This window comes from Euwallacea similis, chromosome 15, assembly GCF_039881205.1.
Source record: "Euwallacea similis isolate ESF13 chromosome 15, ESF131.1, whole genome shotgun sequence".
Taxonomy (NCBI): Eukaryota; Metazoa; Arthropoda; class Insecta; order Coleoptera; family Curculionidae; genus Euwallacea; species Euwallacea similis.
The window spans coordinates 1,642,467-1,665,690 of record NC_089623.1 but is presented as its reverse complement, the minus strand read 5'-3'; the positions used below and the strand labels follow the sequence as shown (position 1 = coordinate 1,665,690).

The following is a 23,224-nucleotide window of genomic DNA, read 5'->3' as shown; positions in this document are numbered from 1 at the left end:
AGTGCCTTTCTTTCAAAATATTTAATAGTTCTTTGAAAGTGAAGTTTAATATATGCTAGAATATTAAACTCTGACAAAAACATCGGCAAATTTGGTTCCAAGAAGATGGGGCCACAGGCCACAATACGCTAGCTGCTAAAGAATACCTTCAAAATATTTTCAAAGGAAAAGTAATTCATAGACATTAAAATATGTTTTGGCCTCCTAAACCTCCTGAATTAATCCCTATGGATTATTTCTTATAAGGTTACTTAAAACAGGAAGTTTACCAACACATGCCATTCCAAGATATTAATCATTTGGAAAGGATTATTTTGGAAAGATGCCAGGAAATTACTCCAAATATGATAATAAATGTATTAAGGGAATTTCGCAAAAGAACGATTAAATGTTTCGAAAGAGAGGGTAGATATGTCGAAACATTAGTGTAATGACTTGAAACTAAAATAAACAATCCTACATAGTTACACAAATGTTTAACTCCTTGTCTTTTCCTATTAGCAAAATAAATAATCGTTATAGTTTAATTGCCTATTTAAATTGCGTAATTGTGATGAAAACATATTCAGAGACGAAAAGTTGTCATGCCTTCAATAAACAAGAGATAAATGTGTGTTGTTGAAACTAACAATAATGAACTTTCCTTGAGCAAAATTCATATTTTCAAGAAAGCTGGTATACGACTTCAAAAATTTGATGTTTTATTGTTTTATTTTAGGTTTAAGACCATGCAGAACTTTTTATGAAAAAAACATTTTTTTCGAAAAATTAATAATAAAAAATTTCCCATATGGTTGCAACTTAAGTAGACACTGCATATATTTAATGCATGGAATGCATGGAAATAAAACAAAAAAAATTGAAAATGTTCCAATAGAGTGGTTGAAGGGAAAAAAAGCAGGTTTATCTTGTAACACAAAGAGTTCAGAATGGTCTCGGTAAGGAAGAATTCTTTTCATCTGGCCTGACTTTGCAACAGTTTTTCAGTTATTCCTGTTATGGGTATGGGTTAATACACTACTTGGTTGGGTGCTTTATCTTTGTGATCAGTCTTACTGCAATCTGTTGTGTTGTTTCTCTGTATTATTTCGCTTTTTCCGTTGCACTTGCCCTCATTGTTTATTTGTAATCTAACAACGGTCTGCCAACCAACTTGTAATTTTGTTGCAATTTTTGTACTGATTTTGAAGAAACGATGGACTAGTTTCTACTGGTCAATTTTCAATATAAACCTACACAAAAATGAATTTTTTTTTAAATGGAAAAATGATGCGTTTCAGATATTTGTGGACTATTGTTATGATATTATATTATATATTAGCGATTTTTTTTTATGAAACAAAGAGAATCATTTTTTTTTCGATTTTTTCTTATTTAACTCCAATAAAATTTGATACGTCTGTGTGCGCAAATAAGTGTAGATTCCATAAAGTAAGTCGGAAATAGAAGGTCACATTTGAAAAACTAAAATTGAACCTTAGTGAAATATTTTGGGTTCAGAAAAAACTTCAAGGTCATAAAAAAGAGACAACAACTTAGCTTTGTAAATTTTACTTAAAACGTTTTTTAATATAAAAATTATTTAAAACGTTATTTTCATTATTTCATATATATCACGCACCCTGTATACAGGAGAGCGTTTATAGAACTTCCCCGTCCCCAACTCTAAAATTTCAAAAGAAATAAGTTATTATCATTTCAATGACAAATTTTCAATGAATTTAAAAACAGTCTCTTCACAACTGTTAGGACTTGCGACGTATTGTTATATCATGGATTATAGTTATGTTATTTATTAGTTTAAATGTTCAAAGTGAGTTTAAGAAACTGATGTTACGCCCATGGACAACCCCAGCCATTGGGTAATACTGTTGGAATTCCCAGCGCTTAACACCCATCTTCGGCTGAGGGAAGTTATTTTATGATTGGGATTTCCAGCACTATTCTTTGTCGAACTAAAATTGCGAATCTAAATTAAAGGTACCGCCAAACGAATACAATGGCTGGGCTCCAATAAAAGCCCAGCGACCATACCTCTAAGTGCTACGCTTCAACGCGACAAGGTAGCCTAGAAGCCGCTAATGGGGCCTTATCGGGAGTACGTCTATGGGTGTTACACCTCCGTATCAGTACTTAAGGAGGGTGCGAAACTGAAGAGGCTCTTTTCTCGCTACTTCATCACGGACTCGTGCGCGCTAGATTCTTCTCGTCAACATTCTTTACATAACGTATCTCTCGATATTGTATGGTTGTTACTGTTACCAATAAACCTTTATTAAGTTAAGAAGGTTTAGTTTATTTTATACGCAAAAACGGTGTCTCTAAGACTGCGAACTCAGGGTGGTCCTTCATAATCAATCAATCCAGTCCACGATCTACGTAGTTCACGGTTATCGTATCGAAAGAGGTGAATCGACCCAACCACGTACACGCGCCAAATTTGGACCAAACAACAACTTTTATTGCAAATTATCTGAAATTAGTGCAAAATTCGAACAAAAAACGAAAAATATTATTATTTTTGAATGCAACAGGATACTCAATTCTCGAGGTATTCACGTCCAGTGGCGCACGATAAAAAGTTTGGGGTGTTTAAAGGGAGCCTGACTCCTGAAAAAGTATATTGTATGAGACAAAAATCGGAAAAGAATAATTATGTGTTGTGCTTTCTAATATTGCCCGTAATCTCCCACAATGTCTGAAAATTGCAAGAAATTTATAAATGAAATGGTGACAAGAATATTCCTCAGTAGGTTCCAGGAACCATTTTATCGTCTTTGTTTGGTACGAAGACGATTTGTCCATGTTCCGCCTGATTTTATAACCGGATCCGGAATAAATTAATAAATTTTCGGATTCAGTAATTTATGTTCATTATTAAAAATACTTCGTTAAGTTAACGCCACAGGTGTCAGACGACCAGAATCAAAAACGCAGAAGTAGGGTGCTTAGTAATGATGTTCTTGGAGGTTCAATGTGATTTTCTGAAAGGTATTAAGAAGCAAAATTGCTTGGTAGAAAGCAAATAAACAATTTAATTTCTACTTAAACCAGTTACTATTAAGCTACCTATCTAAACAATAACATTCAGCCGACAGCCTAAAGCCTTGTTAGGATCGAAAATGAAAGTATTTTCGGTACTTTTCTCTTCAGTAGCAATTTAAATATTAATTTATAAATACCTCTTAGCATGGGAAAAATTTGATTTTCACTTTCAAAAACGGTATCGCGCTTTCGTCATACAGTTATCGTATATTATGCATGCGATTTATGAGTACCCCGCAGCCATTGAATAATGATTATATGAAAAGGGTCCGATTTTGCCACTTTGGGATTGATGATAACATTTACACGTTACGAAATTTTAATGCAATGGACATTAGGGCTAGTTTTCCAAGCTCTTATTAAGTTTTATCAATAGGTCGAAGCCCATTCTTAATTCGCCATTTCGTCAGAAATTGTTTAATAAGCGTTTTTAATCCTCTCGCGGTCTGTTTCATCTTTAACATGGTTAGTATGATGTTACAGTGTATCTTTACCACGTACCACTTCTTTAATAGATTAATAATTTCCATTAGTGCTTTGATCAGCCTTAATAGAAATGCACTAACCAACCACGATCTCCATCAAAGGTGTTTATTAACATAATTCAGCACACCTATTTATGCTTTGTTATGTGGATGAATAGATGCGTATCTCATCTTCAACAAACATTGGTATGTTTATGCCTTTCACATCTATTCCGCCCATTGTCAGCGAAATTCTAGCAGCATTGTATCATCATCAGTTCGGATATCAAGGCCTTGATTATTTTTCTTTTTTAATGCGTATATTCAAACTGTTTTATTCAGATATTCAGGATTTTGTTTTGTTTACAATTTCCTCTTAGTCTGGCAAAAAAAGGAATGATAGTGACGTTAACGTATAGCCCGGAGATTGAAAATCGTGACTTCATGGCATAACAATCCTTAACCTTAAGACTGCGTTTTTGACCTCATAACGTCTTTCTTATCAAGATTTATCGTTCTTTATTGTTTATTTAAATACCTGGAATGAATGCTGATGTGATGTGATTTACATCGTTTTCTAATTGCATCAAAACAGTATGGAGAAAACGCTCTGTGTATGCGTCCTAGAAACAGCATTTTAGAGGAGCTTTTGAAATAGAATCTGGAAACTTCAAATTTTTGGAAAGCTGCGCTTTAGGTATAGCACGCCCACAACTTTGGAAGGTCGTCATTCCAACTGAAAAAACCCGTATGTTTGAAGCGGTACAATTTTTCTGGACACCCTGTACGGTTCTTATAATTTTTAGAACGCAGCCCGAGCTCTTCGACGCAACACGACATCTTTTCCCCCTTTTTTACCCTGTATAATTACTGTTGTTATTCATAATGCTACACTACCATTATTCCCATTGAAAAGAAAATCATGGGATTATTCTTGACCATTACATGATACGCTATAATCTCATTGTTGATAGCAAATTATTTCTTTCGAGCTTAAGGTCGGGAATTACTTAGCATAAAAAAGGCAGGAGTGGTTGATTCAGATAATGAACCATGTTTGATTCTTTGAACTGTGACCTGGCGAAGGTCTCTGTAGATGTAGATATCGCTGTCTATCTCAAATTTCACATCAAAGCCATCAATATCTGTTCGACCTTTACCCGAAAAACCTCTTTATCCCATATCAATCTGAGGATAACTGTTCTCTCGAACATGTATTGCTTCAGCAAGTTCTTCCATTAGAACCTAATCGATCTTCCGTGATTTCCTTCTTCGCATAAAAAGGTCAAACTGCGTTGTTTTGTTATTGTTAATTGTATAATATTGTTCTTGGCATTGGTATTGAATTGATATGAAAAGTTGGAAATCTCAACAGTTCTTGTAGATCCGTTTCTCAGGCTGCAGTGAGAAAAAATGGCGAAGCCCACGACCAGCCTTGGTCGAATCGTGGTCAACAACCATATAACTCTTTTTATCTGTAACAACCAACGGTCTCTTTGGTTAGTGGTACTTTTAATCACTTACCATATTAGTACGGTGGCTCCGATAATGGCAACCACACACCCACTCTCTGCTGACTTAACGCCTCGATATAAACTTGATATACCGCCGTATCCGTAGGGGGTATAACATAATAACATTGTTTTGATACCATTTACAGTTTATAAATGTAGTTTTAATGGATCTGGTAACGAGCAATTCAGTCGAGAGTCTTTGGCCTTTGATCAAAATGACAATCAAAATTAGTCACTTTTGTTCTTAAATTTGCCTGTTCAGGAACTGGAATGTTTAATATGCAGTAGGTTCATTTAAAAATTACCATTTCAATAAGTTCAGAACGAAAAGAGATACTGAAATATGGTTTGTGGGAATCTCTAAGGTTGCAAGGGGAAACATTTTTGGCAGCAGTTATGCACACCCTTTCACCTCCAGCCACCCCAACTTCAGAATCTCAAATGACCTTATACCTCGATATATATCTCATATTAAAGGACATTTAAAATGCATTATTTTCACGTAAATTATCCTAAAATTGATCAAGTTGTTTTTGAAAAATTTATGAATAACTAATTGCAACTTTTTAATTCGATTTTTATAATATCAAACTCAATGTCTTTTCGACAAAAACAGGAAATATTCTAAAAAAAATTACAAACTTAAAAATTAATGTATTAAATATTCAAATATTCTCTCATTATTTTCCAAACAATGATATAATCTTCTTCCCACCTGTTTTCGCACTCTTCTGAAAATTTCTCTTGTACTCTTTCGACATTCTGCAGTTATTCAATTTTTTACATCAATAATATCATTAGAAATCATTTTGTAAACTACAGATTTAATGTAAGCCCAAAGGAAAAAATCAAGTGGCGTTAAATCAGGAGATATTGCCGGCCGTTCTATTGCACTTATTCTGTCAATCCACCATCAGTTTATGATTTTTTGTTACTTTGTGCACGGAATCGACAGAAATTCCGGTTTCATGGGACATTTTCCTCAGAGAGGTAATTGACTCAACTGCAAAGTATCCTAGCACTTTGATCTGAGCAACTTTATCTAACACCCTGTGACTACTTCATTTTAGGTTCACTACAAATCCAGTCATTCTAGATTTTTCCAATAGATGAATGGCGTAAACATGCAAAATTATTTGTCAGTATGTCTTTCTTTGAATACCGCCGCAGTTTGCCTAGAAGATTCATTATTCGCACCATAAATTAACACAATTTCGACTGTTTCTTTTATGGTATAAACCATTTTTAATAAACTAACACTTTAATAATAGTAGTAAATTATTTATTAATCACTAAATAATACTATTCAAATCTAATTGGGTTCTGGCAAGTTTCTTTATTCGGTTACAGATTGTTTTTTTTTATTTCTCGCAAGAACTATCAATTGTAGAATTATTTACTTCAAAATAATGCATTTTAAATGCCCTTTAATATGGGGCGCATATCGAGGTAGGGTGTCGTTGAAGATACTGAAGTTGGGGTTGTTGGATGTAAAGGGGTGTGCGTAATATTAACGTTGCTACTGCCAAAGATATTCCCCCTTACAATCTTTAAGATCCCCACTAATGGCATTTCAGTGTCTCTTTTCGTTCTAAGGTAGGTAGATGAATTGGCAGAAGAGGGGCAACTGAATGGCCTCCAAGATCTTCTGATTTAACGCTTCTTGATTTTTTCCTTTGGGATCGTCTTAAACCAGTTACATATAAATCACATTCTGAAGATATTGATGAACTACAAAATCGCATAACCGCAGGTTGTCGGATTATTACTAGAGACACTTTTCGAATGGTCCGACAAGAATTCGAAAGCAGATTGTATTTGTGTATATCATTTTGAACATGTAGTGACTTAAATGTGACAAAATTATAAGTCTAAAAACGTTATTCCTCCACATGTACTACCGGTGAGTTGATGGTTTAGCCCCATTGATAAATAACATTAAATTGACTTTTCTGTCGTTTTTCCTTGATTTTTCGAAAACGCTTTGACAAATCGAGTTTCTTAATGCACCAATATTTTTTACTTTTAATTACCTTTAATATGAGATGCAACTCTTCGGGGGTTCCGTTTAAAATTTTCAAGCAAGGGGTGCGAAGTGGCAAGGGGTGAGAATTAGGTTTAAGCAGATAATACCCAAAGTATTCCTCTTCACAACCTGGAAGACCACCTTATTCAGTACTTTCATATGCATTTCTGTTTTTACGATATTTGGGGTGATTACTTTTTAGTTGAACACACTGTATATAATTTTTACACTTAAGAGACACTACACACTAATCTGTGGTAATCTAAAACTAAATGTATTGAGCAATCTGAAGTTGCCTGATGGGAAAAAATGAGAAAGTACTTTGGGATCACTGGTATAAATCTACGTTCTGGAATGGACTTTGCTTTGCCCTCTGTTCGTATAACCATGCAAGGTGGTTCTAATTTTTGGTAGAAGTTCTTGCTTCCTACAGGATTTTAAGCACAATTTAGTAACTCACAAGTCTTGATTAAGATATCTATGAATTATTAAATTATGCTTAAAATCCTATAAGAAGCAAGAAAGGTTCTCGGATTGTTGTTGAAACTACTGAAAAGAAACAATAACTAAAACGACAAATTTTGTACACAAATGTATTTATTCTTTAATATTAAAAACTCTATAAATAAAACAATAGCAATTCTCCTTTTATATGGGATACCAAACGAATTCAAAACTCTTCAATCCAAACGTTTTCTCCGTTTCAGCCTTAGGGGTGTCTTCAGATTCCAAACCCAAGTTGATAAACTTCACTTTGGGCCTATAACCATTCTCATCTGCTATATAGGTCACAACTCTACTGATTCCATCTCTTCCATTCACGAAATATCTAGAAAATCGATTAAAATTGCAGAGAAAGTTTTGTTGGAGCGAGATATCAAAGAAATGTGGTGTAGATACAAAATGTGGGTTTGGGAAGATTTCGTGAAGAACCTCTGTGTTGGAACACTTAAAGAACGTTAGAATGTGTTGTTAAATCGAAAAAAGCAATATCTCAAAAGTCAAAATTAGAGGTAAATGATACTTTTGCAGTAATCTTTTCATTTTATCAGTAAACATGTTTTTCCCTACCCTCCAATTTTGGCCCCATTCTTCAGACCTTTCTCGTAATGTCCATGGAAACCAACAGTGTAATGGAACTTATACAGGAGGTCAGTGATATCTTTCTCATCAATCCCTGCAGGTAGGCCATCTTCCATTCCTGAAGACATTTTATTGCCAAATTGAATGAATTTTCCTTTTTGAGAACTTACCGGGAAACTTGTCTTTTATAGGAATGTCTTGCTTCCTGTCCCCATCTACATGGATGACTCCATTAGAGACTGCAATGGGGGGCAAAGTTGATACTGGATTTTGCACTGGGAGTTGCAGAGGGTTTGGTTCAAGATTTCCTTAAAAAAGAAATCTTATTAGGGTAAAAAATAGAAAACTTAAAGTTTTTAACCTGATTGAACCTGACTGAATAACTGGGGCAATCCGGCAGGATTCTTATCATTACTCAAAGCACTTCCAATTTGTGCAGGGGTTTTTTCACCTATGACAGAATCTTCATTAGCAATTCCTCGATTGGCAGTATTTACTCCCACTTCGCCAGTATTCAAGACATTATTGACACCAAATTTCTTATTTTCTTCAGCAATTCTTGCATTGCTAAGAGAATTCACATTACCAGTAGCACCAGCATCATCATTACCATTGATTCTACTTGGAGTGTCACCAACTGCACTTGAATAAGGATTGGGTTGAGCAGCAATATTTTCATCTAAATTGGAAATTTGAGAATTCTCTTTTCCAACGACATTCTGATTAGTTTTCTCTTGTGAGGATTGAACATCGTTAAATGTGTTTTGAGGGCCTGCGGAAGGTTTGAAGGCATTGAATTCCCCTTGCGGGGCCTGAATATTACCAAAGGTGTTGTATTTGGTGTTTTGAGGGCCTGCAGATGTTTGATAGGGAGGTGGTCCATTCTGGGAGACTCTGTTTTGGGTAGGTCCTCCTGAAGGAAAAAATTTAAATCATAACGATGGAAGAAAATTTGCTCTCACCATTAGCAGGAATTTGTTCTTCAATTGGTGATGTTTTTGGATGATCTGAAATAGTATGAATATTGGTTGAGAGGTTGGGTTGTTGGGAATTACTTTCATTTTCACCTTCTGGAAGTGCATCTACGAGGATTTCAGCTGATTCAGTTAATGCTTAACTTTGGAAGTGTTTAAAATTTTTACCTACTGATTTGTCCTCTACTCCATTTCGATTTTGCCCTGCGCTGCTTTGGAATGGTGAGAATACTCTTTGACCTGCCTCAGGCTTTCGAGTTGTGATATAACCACAGCTGGCTGAAAATACATATTCATTCAGTATTAAGGAAAACTTATAGGAAATGAAAATTTCTTACCACATCCAGGTTTTATAGTTGGTTGGGTGGTAAACTTAACATGGTCAGGTTTGCTAGTTGATGTGATTTTCTCCCGAAGGACTGGCTGCTCCGCCAAAGAAAGGGGATTAGGGGATGGTTCAGGTAAAGGTTGAAGGTTGGCTTGTTTCCTGTATTTATTGGCCTCAGGGGAAATTTCCCCTTTAAATGGAGAGCCATCCAACGCTAAATTTTCTCAAAAATTAGACTGATTCGTTATCAACTTGAGCTACTTACGAGCGCTAATTCTGAGATTTCTCATGCTCAAAATTTTGAAACTCCCATTTTCGTCTGTAGCATAAACTGTCACGTGGTATATTCCATCTGCTGTGATGAATCCAAATTCGCCCTGGATTATTCCCTTGTCATCTAAACGGGTATTCATGAATTGGTTCTTAAGCTCGACTTAACTTGAAATCAGTTGGAGGAATATCGCAAAATGTCCTCATAAAATTCTCTGAAAGTCAGTTTGAACTTCCTGACTGAAATTAATTTGGGTTTGGATATTTTCCAAAAAATCTTTTGGAATCTCTTGGAATCCCGTGGATATTCTAGAGAATGAATGTTTGTATAATAATTGTTGAAATCTGAACATAAACTAAATTTACGAAATTTAATGAAAACGTTCTTAATATCAAAATCAGCGAAAAGAATTTCAAATGTGGCTGAAGCTCAACTGCATGAGCTTAAATTTAACGACTCAAGTTGGTTACTGAATGAGGATTTGATTCTGGCAGAGCTTTACTTGGTGGTTTTAGGTGAAAGCTTGAATATGTTTTTCACATTTAATCACTGAAAAATGGACTTGCTGAACAACAATGACAAGAGCAAATTCATTATGAATGCCGAATGAGAAAGCGCTTTAAGGGAAATATTGGAAGTTTTAAAGCTTTTAAAATAAGGGCTGCATTAATTTCAACGTGCTCTGAAAGTTAATTGTCAGCAGGAAAAAAATACGACCCTTCATCTGGATGCAGAACATCCGGAGCATTTTCCTCACATTTGTTGCAATTTCCAAAGGAATGTGTGTATATGACCTACGATTTTTTTGCCTTTCCAATACAGGGTTTCACTTCAAACAACCCAATTGAACCTGAACGATCCAGGGGAAGTATGGAAAGCGGGCAACAAGGAAAGCTTTTATAATATTTTCCAACGGAATAAAGACTTGAAAGGCTTTTATTATATAAACGGTCCCATTCGTTGGAAGGCCCTTTTATATTCATAGAGTTAATATTGATTTTTTTCCGCCATTGTGCATTGTTTGGCCACGCTGTTGAAAAGGTTTCGCTGTTTTAGTTTTCGCTGTTTCATTTCGACAATGGATTTTTGACATGGCACAATACATTTACGCAACGATTTCTTGAGAAAATCCCCACAAAGAGAGCGGAAATATTATTAATAGAGCTTTTCTTCGATACGCAAAATATGATTTATGGAAACGGGCAGGAAAGGGAAATCGTGGTTGAAAGGTCGCGAGGAACAAGGAAAATTAGCTGCTGATGTAATTTCATTAAGTTATAAGTGTGATAATTAATTAAAAAACAATTGAAACCTTGAGGTTTGCAAAAATGCATTGCAGCTTCAAGTTCTATTAAAGAATCGTAAAAATTCTTCATGACGTTTATTAAATGCGGAGATTCATCAAAGCGAGTAATGCTTGACTTGATATGCGATCAAAATCAAACCATGAAAGTTTTTTTTTACTTTTCTAAACCGTATTGACTTTTTTTGATTTATGCTTTTTAACGAGCTTTTTCTCCTTTAAATTTTAAAAAATCTTGAGGAATTTTATGAAAAATTTTAGGGATTCATTAGATTTTCAACCCAACCTAAGCAATTCATTAAAGAGTTCTATAGATTTTTTTGAAATGATCATAGGAGTTTCGTATAGACGTTCAAGCAATAGTCAGGGATTTCTAGGGAGTTTGAAACCAGTTTTTTTAAGGTTTTTTAAGGTTAGGTAAAACTGAACTTTACTTTCAAACAGTTTTCCAGATATACCTACAGGGCGTCTGGAAATAACGCTGAAACATTTTGGGAGGTGATTATAGACATTAAAATAGTAAAAAAGTTCTTATATACATATCCCAAAAATTGCTTCTTAAAAGAACTAGAACCCCTAAAGGGAGAACTCTGAAGATGGTTTTTTCGCAATATTTTAGAAACGGTTTGTCCTATAATTATGAAACTCTGTAATACTGTTATAAGTTAAAATGGAACATTTTTTTATGTTAATAATTGCAAATTTTGGTCAGGGACGTCACATACAGGGGGTCCCCTAGGTAAATGTTGCCATACATTTTTTGTTTATGATATTTCTTAATTTTTTAAATCAAATTATTGAAGGGCAAATATTTTTAAGCAAAAAAGTTCCTCTTATTTCATCTTGTTAGGGTAGACAGTTAATCAATACCTGTATGTTTTTACCTATATGTAACGTCCCTGACTAAATAAATAAAAAAAATCTGCAATTAATAACACAGAAAAAGTTTTACCTCCTCCAATTTATTACAGTATGTTGAATTTTATTACTTTAACGCAAACCGTTTTGAAAATACTGCGAAAAAACCATCTTCATAGTTTTCCCTTTAAAGGGTTCTGACTCGTTTAATAAGCAATTTTTGGGGTATTTTTATAAAAACGTTTTTTATTATTGTAATCTCCAGAATCACCTCAAATATTTCAAAATATTTCAACGCCATTTCAGGACACCCTGTATATCTAGATTTTTAAGAAATGCAGTTCTATGAGGCTTTTTAGTATATGAAATGACTTTTGAAAATTTTTCGGAAATTGTGAAGTCAAATATTTATAAAATGACTTCAGTCTCAAGACATTTTAAAGAGGTGCTATTGAACTTTATGACATCTTAAAGATATTTTCAGAAATTGCTTGTGATTTTGAATATATTTTTAATTCAATTTTATGAAATTTTATTTAAGTTTCCAGAACCTTTAAAGTTTTTCTGTAATTTTTTTTGAAGTTTTGGACAATATATTTTTCCATGAGGAAAATTTATTAAAGGCATTCTATGGATCATCTTTTTGAAGAATTTTAAGAATTTACAGATTATATTTAATGTTGTACCTTTCTTTTCATGCCTGTGTTGCTGTCCGTCTATGGTAAATCCGAATTCATAAGGACTTTCTTCGTCTGGATCTTTCTGGGCTATAGCAAATGATGTGCAGTAGAACATTGTTAGAAAAAATACCTAAAAATTGGGTATTTTAAAAAAATTGCAAGGAAAATAGACTTTAATTAGAAAAAGTCGTAAAGAGAGGAAATATAAAGGTACTATCTAGGCAATTGCAAATTTTCGGGAAACTAGAAACTTGGAAAAAAGAGAAAACGATGTTAAGACGTATTCATATACTTTTGAAAATAGTGGAGAATCTTCACATTCCTTTGCGATTTTAAGTAACGTTAAGACACACGATTGTCCAATTCGATTATTTTCGTCTAAATTTGTCCATATTTTAAACATTTTTTTATATGAAGCCTTTGAAAAAAATGTATAGACTTTATTGTTGAAGCTCAAGCAATATTCCTAATTTTATTACTCAAACTTAAGTTTTTAACTTAAGTATTTTTTAATCTTTGAATTCCCACATGTTCTTCGGAGTTTCAAACCTTTTTACAAAAAAAAAAAAGTTCTTATGGATCTAATACCAATTATAAATTTGTGTACTTCATGACTTAATTTTTAGATTTTGGCTTTCATTTGAAAATTTTGAGAAGAATTTTGGAAATTGCGAAAATATATCAATCCCATACATATTAAGAACTAATTTGTGCAGGCTTATAATTTTCACCGAGACGATTCAGCTTCAGCCATTTTCTAAGGCAATTCCTCACTAATTTCTGAGATATCGAGGATTAAAATTTGAAATGTGGTAAAAAATAGAATTTTTCAAGAAACTGAAAATTTGGACGAAAACTTTGAGGCACTGTTTTTCGCTTAAATTACCTGATATGGATCATATATTGTTTCTGAATATTTAAACTTAGATTCTGAAGTGCTCGAAATGAATTTTTAAACCACTAATAAATCAATTGAAAATGAGATTTTCGATGTCAATTCATCCATACATAAAGTAGACTCTTCGAGTTCTATCTACAAAGAATTAATAATATTCGGAAATGCAAATATCTCCAAAATGGATAGAGTAAGACAAATAATAATTTACTACATCTGATATTTCTTCATGGAAAAAATGAATGTAACTGATGAAGATACCCGATGATCTAAATGAGAAAATAGAAAAATAGTTCAATATCACCAAAACTGCTAGAGTTGTAGAAATTTGAATTTAAACAGGGTTTTATAAGAAAATATGGTTGAAAACGGGGGAAAGTCCATGGGTCTAACGTTGCAAATAACTAAAATGGAGATGGAAATATTTCCAAAACGGCCAAAGCAAAGCAGTAAAAAATAGTGAATTTCATATTTAGGGTAAGTTGTGTTGTTTGATTAATACTGGGGTTTTAGGTCTGCTGGAGCTTTTTTCAGAATTTTTTCATGTGTTTATTTTTTAATTTTTATTTTTAATTGCACCAAATTTATGCAATATTTACTTAACAATTTACTCACAACTTCCTAGATTAAAAACTGCTTTGTTTGTCAACCTTGTACGGGGTTACATGCTAGTTCAAATAAGAGATACTCGTCATTGAATTATTACTAAATGGTACAAAATATCAAATATCCCAATAATAATTGAGGTAAAGGCAAATTATTGCGATTCAATGCCATTTTAGGTGCCTAAGAACAAATCAAACTCTTCAAAGGTAAATTACATATGAGCAACTGCGAAGCTCGAATCAAGCTAAAAATGAAGCTACTGAAATTGCATGTAAATGAAATCTTGAGGAACCAGAGAGGTCTAAATTAAAGGTGAGGTAATATATGAATTCAAATCCGAGGGTCCAAAAGGTGCAATTAATAAAATTTTAATAAACTCAAGGTTCTATTACATTTAAATAAACTGACACACAGGAATTCGAATTTAAATTTTAACAATATAAATGAATGAAGAAATTTAGCTAAAAAAATTTCGAAATTGTATTAAGGCAAGGATGATCATTTTTTGCAACAAAGCCTGAAACGAACCAAAAATTAAAAATTAAACTCTACGTACATTTTATCAAAATTATAGCTTTTTGTATAAATTTATTTACCTTGTAAAACACAACCATGGTGCACTATGTATTACTCACTGAGGGTAATTTTTACCAATGCGAAAATACGCACTTTTCTGCAGCTTAAAAAAAAATTATTATTAATAATTTGCTTACCCTCAGCAGAATGAATTTTCAGCATCTTTCAGCTTTTATCATTGCTCCCTCCACTAGGCAAAGAAGATGAAGCATAATGTTGCAAGAAACGAACTTCGAGAACTAGAGAAGGTTCGTGGGATTACCAGAGAAACTTTCGAAAGTTTCGGAAGTTGCGATTTGAAATTTTCTCTTGCAGTTTTATTTTTTCTGACTTGTTTTCCAGATTTTCCTCAATTTTTTTGCAGCTGAAACCGCCACAAAACTTCGTTCATTTGCTTATCTCCTACCTAAATCTTCATTGGCAACAACAATTGGAATCAATAAATAGAATCGCCAGCGCTATCCTTGAGTGTTCAATATTCTTTTCATTAGCGACATATGGATAAATAACAATACTTTAATTCACAAAACACCTTTACACTATAGAAACTATTTGTCATAGGAAATGTACTGCACAATATTATAAGTATATAAAGCCATTAAAAATGGTTTTAACATCATTATTTATATTTGCAAATTCGGTAGTTTTTGCCCACGGTCACCTGCGCGTCTTCCTGAGAGATCTTCCTGAGGTCGCACGCGAGGAAGTACCTTAGAAAAATGGAGAGCATGAAAAATTGATTTTATGATTTGTGGATAAATTGAAGAAGAATGATATCATACTTTGTGAAAGATCACGAGGACTGAAGGTTGCAAGGGCTTGGTTCTAATGAAGATATGTTAATTTTGCTTGTTTTGCCTTGATTGGTGTGTCGGTTGGATGAAAAGGTTGTGAAGAAGAGCAATTGATCACAGAAATACGTATATTGTGTGTGTATAGGTAGTCGCAATTAACTGTTATTAATATTCCTATGTTTAAAATATTCTACAATATATCAATAAGTGAAAGAGAACAAATGTTTAAAAGTTCATCAGTAATGCCCCATCATTTATTTAAAAATCAAAATTGATTTTTCTCAAAAAAAATGGGTCGTGAGTTCTTTTTTTTCTGTCTCCAGGAAAAACCTTCTAAAAGACACCCGGCCCTGGTATTCTGGTGGCCAATGCGCCTACCCTCTAAAAAACCTCGGGACTTCCTTCCAACCTGTGAGGACCCGGAACTGTCTCTGGGGATGATACTTCGGCGTAGGGTCGTGAATTCTGAGGGAGGAAAAATGAAGATTTTAATTTCCAAAAGGTGGTGCCATCTGTTTGAGGACCCTGGAAAAACAGATCGATTCTGTGACAGAAGTTTGTTCAAGCTTTTGCCGTCAGAGTTTTATCAGAATAAGGCGCAGATCGCGATAAATCATACCGACAAAAATCTATTGACTCGATTTTTGGCGGCACCTATGGGAGACTAGCGCAACTGAAAAGCAATCTTCGCTGCACTAGTGACTTGATGTCCTTACTCACCTTCCCTGCAGATGGCGTCAGCAATATCCATTATGATTGCGCTTCGCAGCAGAATGGTAACATTGTCATAATCATTGATGTCAAGCTCTGTAAATAGCTGCTTGAGGAATTATTATTAAGAGCCAATTGATCAAACTATTGGCAACTTTACCTGGAGAATAATTTCTATGGAACCAAGAAAACAGCTAATGATGTGCGTGATTTCATGATTTCTATAGGAATTAACTTCTTCTGGATAAATTCAGGCAGAAAAATCTAACTTTCTAACTAAAGTAAGAATTAACTTGGAAGTTGGAACCATGAAGGAACCGGATTATTGGATATGACAAATGCAACAGGAGCAATCTTGAGATGTCCGCATGCCGCTTCAACCGTGGTGGAAATTAGCATATTCTGGATTTTGCAGTGTTAAAAACGCCTATCTTTGGACAAAGTTCTGGCTTAATCCAATAATCCTCACAATTCCTGAGACTGTCAAGACCAAATCAAGAACTGATCTCTTGCCAGGAGTACAGATATGTCCAAAAGTTTGGAATATGGAGAATTACAAGACGTATTCCCCTCGTTTCCGATGAAACTAGAATTGATTTGGTTTCTGGATTTAAGAAGAACGCTGGTTTAGAGAGCTCCAGGAAGACAAGCCCAACTGGATATATGTCAAACCCGTGGCCCTTTTGAGAGTGGAAACGTTATGTTTTGAAGTGGAGTTATGAAAGGAGCACGTAATTTTTTACTGGCCCTTTAGCGAAACATCAGTAGTATTGTTTAAATCGAGGAAGTTTTACATCCAATTATGCATTTATTTCAAGGAGTAGTTGGCGAAGGGTTTATGTTTATGGATGACAATGCATCTCTTCATCGAACCACTGCAGTACAAAATTATCTCGAAGAAAGAGCACAAAAATTACCCTGGCCTGCTAACTCTCCCGATATGAATTGCATAGAACATGTCTAGAATATGTTAAACAGCCGCATTTACAAAAGGAATAATCCACCTTTTATTCTACGGGAACTTAAAGACGCTGCCTCGTTACTCGTTATTTTAGGTTCTGTTTGTTTGTTTTTTAATATTGTTATTTGTTTAAATACATTGTTCTTATTTGCCTGTCTAAGAAGTTTGTTAATTTTTTTAATGAAAAAGTGTTTTTTTTTCAATAGTTTTAATTATTGCAATTTTCTTTAAAATTTTCATTATTGACTTTTCTTATGATCTAATGAAATTCGTTAAAAAAATTGTTGTGATTTTTTAAAGTTTATTTCCAAGGATATTTTATTAGGATTTACAGTGACAAACTTTCCTTTTTGAATTTGTTCATTCTTATATAGGTCACCCTGTATAAGTAAAAAATAAGTAAATGCGAAAAATATCGACTTTAAATTAACAAATGAACTTTTACTGCTGAAAAAAAAAGTTGCTTCAGTCAAAAGTCAATCACAATCCTTTCTTCATATTCATCATATTTCTATCTTGATCCATCTGATAAAACATTATGATATTGTTAATTATTGTAGTATAAAAATAGCTATTTAACATCAATCTTGTTTTGTAATACTCGATTATTTGTATGTTGAATTAATTAGTAAAAATACCATTACGTATCAATAGTTGACCTTAATGCCCGATCGTTAGCATGGAAAATTTCTCCCATACTGGCAGATACCTCTTGAGACGCACACATTTCTCCTTGTTTCAAGGCCTTCACCTGCAGCTCATCCTCTTCGTTGACATTTAAAGATTAAATATCTGTGTAAATGGTTTTATTCTCACGTAAAGATTTTTACATATTTTTACACGAAATGGCTAATTGAGCCGGAATTTCGAGGAGAAGCCTTGATCGTTCTCCATTCCCCGAGAAGACAAGTAAAATGTCGAGGAAATTCTTCGTTAGTTTTTCGATTACTGGAGTGGATTTCAAATGCTGATATACAACAAATAATCATTATTCACCTTAGCTAACCAGCTAATGAAGATCAATCACGATTAGGGGCGAACTTTGGTATTTTCCATATCCATCATAATATTTCCTCGACTCAATGGGAGGTCGTTTCTTGCGTCCAGTACAATTTAATCAAGGAAAGTAGTGTGAAGGTCATATACCAGTTACCTTGAATCATCTTCACTTTCATTTTCTGCTGACGATTGATCGAAACGGAAACCAAGCATTGTGGAGGTGGTACGTACAGCCATTCTTAAATAAATGCCCAGATGTAGGTTTTCAAAAATTTACTAATCGAAAAATGTTCATTTAAAAAATAATTTTCGCAGGTTTTCCCGGATTTGATTTTAAACAATATAAGATGGAAAGTCAGAAAGTGCTTGCAGTAAAAATCTTAAATGAATTTTAACGTATAAATTTTCGTCTTTTTTTTTGGTGTACAGCAAAACTTCTTTCAATTTTGTTGCTTATGGTAGACACACAAATCTATCAAGTTATTTTTATTTTCAAAAATATTTAGGCAAGGTCCTTGATTCTTCAAAGAAACATACAAAACTATGAAAAATCGTGCAGATTTCATATCCATATACAGTATGTCAATTTGACAAGGAACCACCCTCGATATTTCGGTGATTATAGGAGATTTATAAAAATGAAAGGACATGTCGATTTTATTTTCAAGGGGGACGTTCTTTAAGTCGGTTTTCCATTAAATGCATGCACCCTCTAGCTAGAAACAAGCACTAAAATCTTAAATGAGAAGGGGGGGTTGAATTATACCTCATTTATAAGGTCTTTCAATTATCTTTCAAAATGTACCTTTTTTTTATTGAGAGGTTTTCAAAAATCATGTCCAAACCGTAAACGAGCTTCGGTATCAATTGTATTGTAGGAAAATTGTTTGTTAAAATTTGAAGTGTCCAAAATGCTGTCCATTATTTTCTAAACAATAAGAAAGTCTGTTTTCAAACCCCACTTTAACATTCACAAATTCACAAATTTTCCCACGCGCAGCTGTAACTCTTCAATTCTTCCAAATCTTGAAGGTGGGTTTTATAAACTACAGATGATTATTTTGGTTTTTACTTATTTATTTGTATTTGTAAGCGCATTTAGTTAAATATTCTACTAGAAAAAAACAATAAGAATAAGAATGTTCGAGTAAAAAAGGACGATAAAATTTTTGACTTTTTTTTATTAAATTTTATTTTTTATTGTAAATTTTGTTTCACGAGTTAGTGGTTGTGTCTTTATAAGGTTATTTATAAAAATGGTATACACGCTTCAACAAAGAACCGAGATTATTTTCATCTATGGAGAATGTGGGAAATGCGCAAGAACAGCAAGAATTTTTAATGATAGGAATCCTACCACTAATTTGCAATATAAACACGTGTTGACGTTAGTTGCTAAATTTACTGAAACTGGTTCCGTTTTCAACGAGAAAAGAGCTCATATGCGTGTTTTGAATGAAGCAGCTCAAATTGAAGTTTTAGGCCTTTCTTTGCCGAACCAGCCAGCTCTGTTCGTACTGCAGCGCATGAAGTAGAAATGTCTGATGAAACAGTAAGAAAAGCGCCAAAATTAAATAAATTCCACCCACATAAAATACAAATTCTTCAACAACTTTTTGACCACGATTTTCACAGATGGATTCAATTCTGTGAAACAATTTTGTCAATGACAACCGAAATATTGACAAAATATTTGCTTTAGTGATGACTGTACGTTTTTCCTTAACGGACATGTTACCAAACAGAATTGTCGATACTGAAGTGATGAAAATCGTTAACTATTTAGAGAAGATAATACACAATATCTACAAAAAGTAAATGTTTTGACTGCTGTTCTTGGGAATGCCGTTACTGGTCATAGAGGAAAACTTAACTGGCGAGCTCTACTTAAATCTACTAGAAGAGATAATAGATCAATTAATAACAACAAATTTAGAAAATCAAGTTGACACGGCTGGTAATAGCGTTTTACACGGAGATCTTCTTTATTTTCAACGAGACGAAGGTCCACCACACTATTCTGTTTCTGTTAAGCAATGGTTACACGATAGGTTTCCTGACAAAGGGATTGATCGAAGAGGACCAATGCGGAGTGGCCACCGCGATCGCCCGATTTAACACCTTCGAATTTTTTTCTCTGAGGGCATCTTAAGTCTGTTGCTTACAAAGCCCATCTTCAAGATTTGAAAGAATTGAATAGAAGAATTACAGCTGCGTGTAGGGAAATCCAAATAGAAATTTTTGTAAATATTAATAAGAAATTTCTTGATGTTTAAGTATTATTCCCGCTGATTTCCTTGCTATTTATCGAAATTTTTGTCTTCACCTCCCACATTTTCTCCCTTCTCAGTACCCAGTTAAATGTTGGCAATACTTATTTGTTCTAAGAGTCGCTCGTTGCGTAATACACATATGTTGTGATGTCTTCAGCACAGATGAGTTTCAAATTTTAAGGTGAACAGGTTTATTTGGGCAATAATTAATTATCTATTTCAAACTTATTATGCACGTTTTTAGAGTGGGCCATTTGTTTTTGTAAGAAATTGACTTCTTCGAAGGAAAAAAACTCATTTCTTCAACAACAAAAGACGTATGTTCATTCATTTTGCATGCTTCCAATACCAGAGAACTCACTTGCATAATTTATCACTAATTTTAGATTTATTGAATAATAATAATGTAACTCCGTATTCGGTAACTATGACACAAACAACAAAAATTGCCTGTTTAGAATAATTAAAGCAAGAAGTAAGTACGCGGCAATCGAAAATGAAAATACCGAAAGGTCAATATGTCAGGTATGAATCAGTTGATCATTTTCATGTTATATAAGGACGTGTGGTTGGCTAACGACAATTAGAGACAAATACATAGATCTCTTAGGTTTGATAAATAGGATGGTATTATGATCATGTAATGCGAGAAAACTTATTGCAGTGCGATACAGACGTTTGAGAAGCTCATTTACGTGGTTTAATAGCTTCTTCATCGCAGTGATACTAAATATGTGGCCTAAAAACCAAACAAAGGCTGAAAACTTGTAGCTTTTAACCACTTTTTATATAGGTATCTATGAGAGTTCATCGTGATATTGGTAGCTTAGGCAGGTATACAGGGCGCGTCTAAAAGGTATGTACAAAATTCTGTCACAGGTTTTTAAGGTGAAAACATGACGATTTCACCCAATTTACCTTAATGCGAAAGTGGGCGGTTTCCAAAATACAAGATGCCATAGGGAAGATTAAAAAAAGCAAAAAATGAATTACTTCGTTTGTAATGATACCATCGGAACAAAATGGTGTATCGGGGGTTTTTTAGGGGCGAGAAATCGAAATCCGTTTATAATTTCGATGCACATTGTAGAGGGTGCTGTCAGCGCTAAGTGAACTCTTTTTAGAGAGGCACAATTTTTTCATTGCCCGGTATAAAATTTATTTATGACTAAATTTGTGTTTTCCTACATGTTTTATGAAAAAAAGGTATCTTGGCATCTGCGGATATTTCTTCTTGAGATATTTGAAGTTTAAGTTCGCAAAATGTCTTGAAAAATAACTTTAAAGTATATATTTATAGTACAGCAGAATAAATAATAAAAAATTGGTATAGTCAAATAAAAACATGAAGATTCAAAAAAAGTAATAAGAATTAAAGATGAATTGAAAGTTTCGATTTTTTTTCGTTTCGACTGTATGAATAAATGTGTACTTTTAATTTTCAAGACATTCAACGAACTTTAAACTTCAAATGTCTCAAGATGTGATGCCCATAGGGACTTGTACCAAAATGTCTTTTTTTCATAAAACATATAGGAAAACACAAATTTAGATACAAATAAATTTTATACCGGGCAATGAAAAAATTATGCCTCTTTAAAGAGAGCTCACCTAGCGTTGACAGCGCTCTTTAGAATGTGCATCGCAAATGTAAACGGATTTCTCACCCCTAAAAACCCCCCGATGCACCATTTTGTTCAAATAAGAGTATTACAAACAAAGTAATTCATTTTTTTTTCTTTTTTGAAAACGGTCCACTTTTGGACTAAGGCAAATTGGCTTAAATCGTCATGTTTTTGCCTTAGAAATCTGTGGTTGAATTTTCTATAGACCTTTTAGACATCCTGTACATATCTATCTACCATTAGTGAGGCGCAAATATACGGAATGATCTTTTTTAGACCTATTACGATTTTTACATAAATGAACTTAATCACGTAAGAATATCTCGCTGAAAATGCAAACATAATATTGTCTTATTATAAGATTAGCATATTTCACTATGTAAATATCTTACCGTTTAAATTACATAACCACTAGTAATCACATGGAAAAGCTTTTTGTATTTACCAGGTATACAAGTTAGAGGTGTTACCTAATTAAAATTTAAGTGATCGTTTATTTAAACGATTTAATAAGAAAATTTAAAAATACATACTCAAGGAGCATTTCAACTCAAAATCGTAGGATTATGAACTGTCCATGGTGAATCAATCTCTAAGGAGTTCTAATTTTCAATCAATGATATCTTGAAAACATGAGGAGCATTCAAAAATCCTTTTTTAGTTTTCTAAATGAAGTGGGTTGTGTTTTAGATTTCTTCCAATTGTGCCATGACTTTGACTTACGAGCCACTTTGGGTGGATCTTTTGAATTTATCGTAACATTGCCAAATTAGAGACATGCAGGTTTTAATCTTTAATTTTTATCTATTTTTACTGTTTGATATACCTCTATTCTTTTTGTATCATAGATTCTTCATTTGCTTCTCTTTCTAAAGGAATCTTGAGACTTTGAACTATAATAAAATCAGTAGTATGCTTGCATAGGAAGGCAATAATGGTTTATTTCAGTGTTGAATGTTAATGTTGTGTGTTGAATGAAAGTGAGGGAAAACTGAACATCAGTCTCTCCTGTTAAAACCCCATTAGATACGACCCTGTTTTTGTACCAAGAATTCTTTTTTTTATGAGGGAATCCTAAGAGTTTAAACTCTAATAACCAGTGACGTAGCTTTCACAGAAGGCAATAACGATATTTTAACATAAAATATTAATAGGGAAATTTAAGTTTATTTCTCCTGTTTAATTCTGCAGTTGATACATCCCTGCTTTTATGCCACGAGCTTCCTTTTTTTTGATAT

General features: G+C 33.6%; 1 protein-coding gene across 3 annotated transcripts; it reads right to left on the bottom strand.

The window, feature by feature from the left end:
- Positions 1-7,628: 7,628 nt before the first annotated feature.
- On the bottom strand, positions 7,629-14,781 carry l(3)mbn (lethal (3) malignant blood neoplasm). Of its 3 annotated transcripts, none has more exons than XM_066397432.1 (11): positions 14,644-14,781; positions 12,553-12,676; positions 9,700-9,831; positions 9,445-9,648; positions 9,275-9,385; positions 9,095-9,214; positions 8,956-9,045; positions 8,494-8,904; positions 8,303-8,440; positions 8,121-8,250; positions 7,629-7,878 (listed from the first exon to the last, which is right to left on the bottom strand). In XM_066397432.1, the coding sequence occupies exons 1-11, from the start codon at positions 14,659-14,661 to the stop codon at positions 7,698-7,700; spliced, it is 1,659 nt and encodes a 552-aa protein (XP_066253529.1). In that variant the 5' UTR covers positions 14,662-14,781; the 3' UTR covers positions 7,629-7,697. The 3 variants fall into 3 exon arrangements, with proteins under 3 accessions (XP_066253529.1, XP_066253530.1, XP_066253528.1); XM_066397433.1 differs by having other exon boundaries at positions 8,494-9,045; positions 9,095-9,139; positions 9,200-9,214; XM_066397431.1 differs by having other exon boundaries at positions 8,494-9,045.
- Between the last annotated feature and the right edge of the window lie 8,443 nt (positions 14,782-23,224).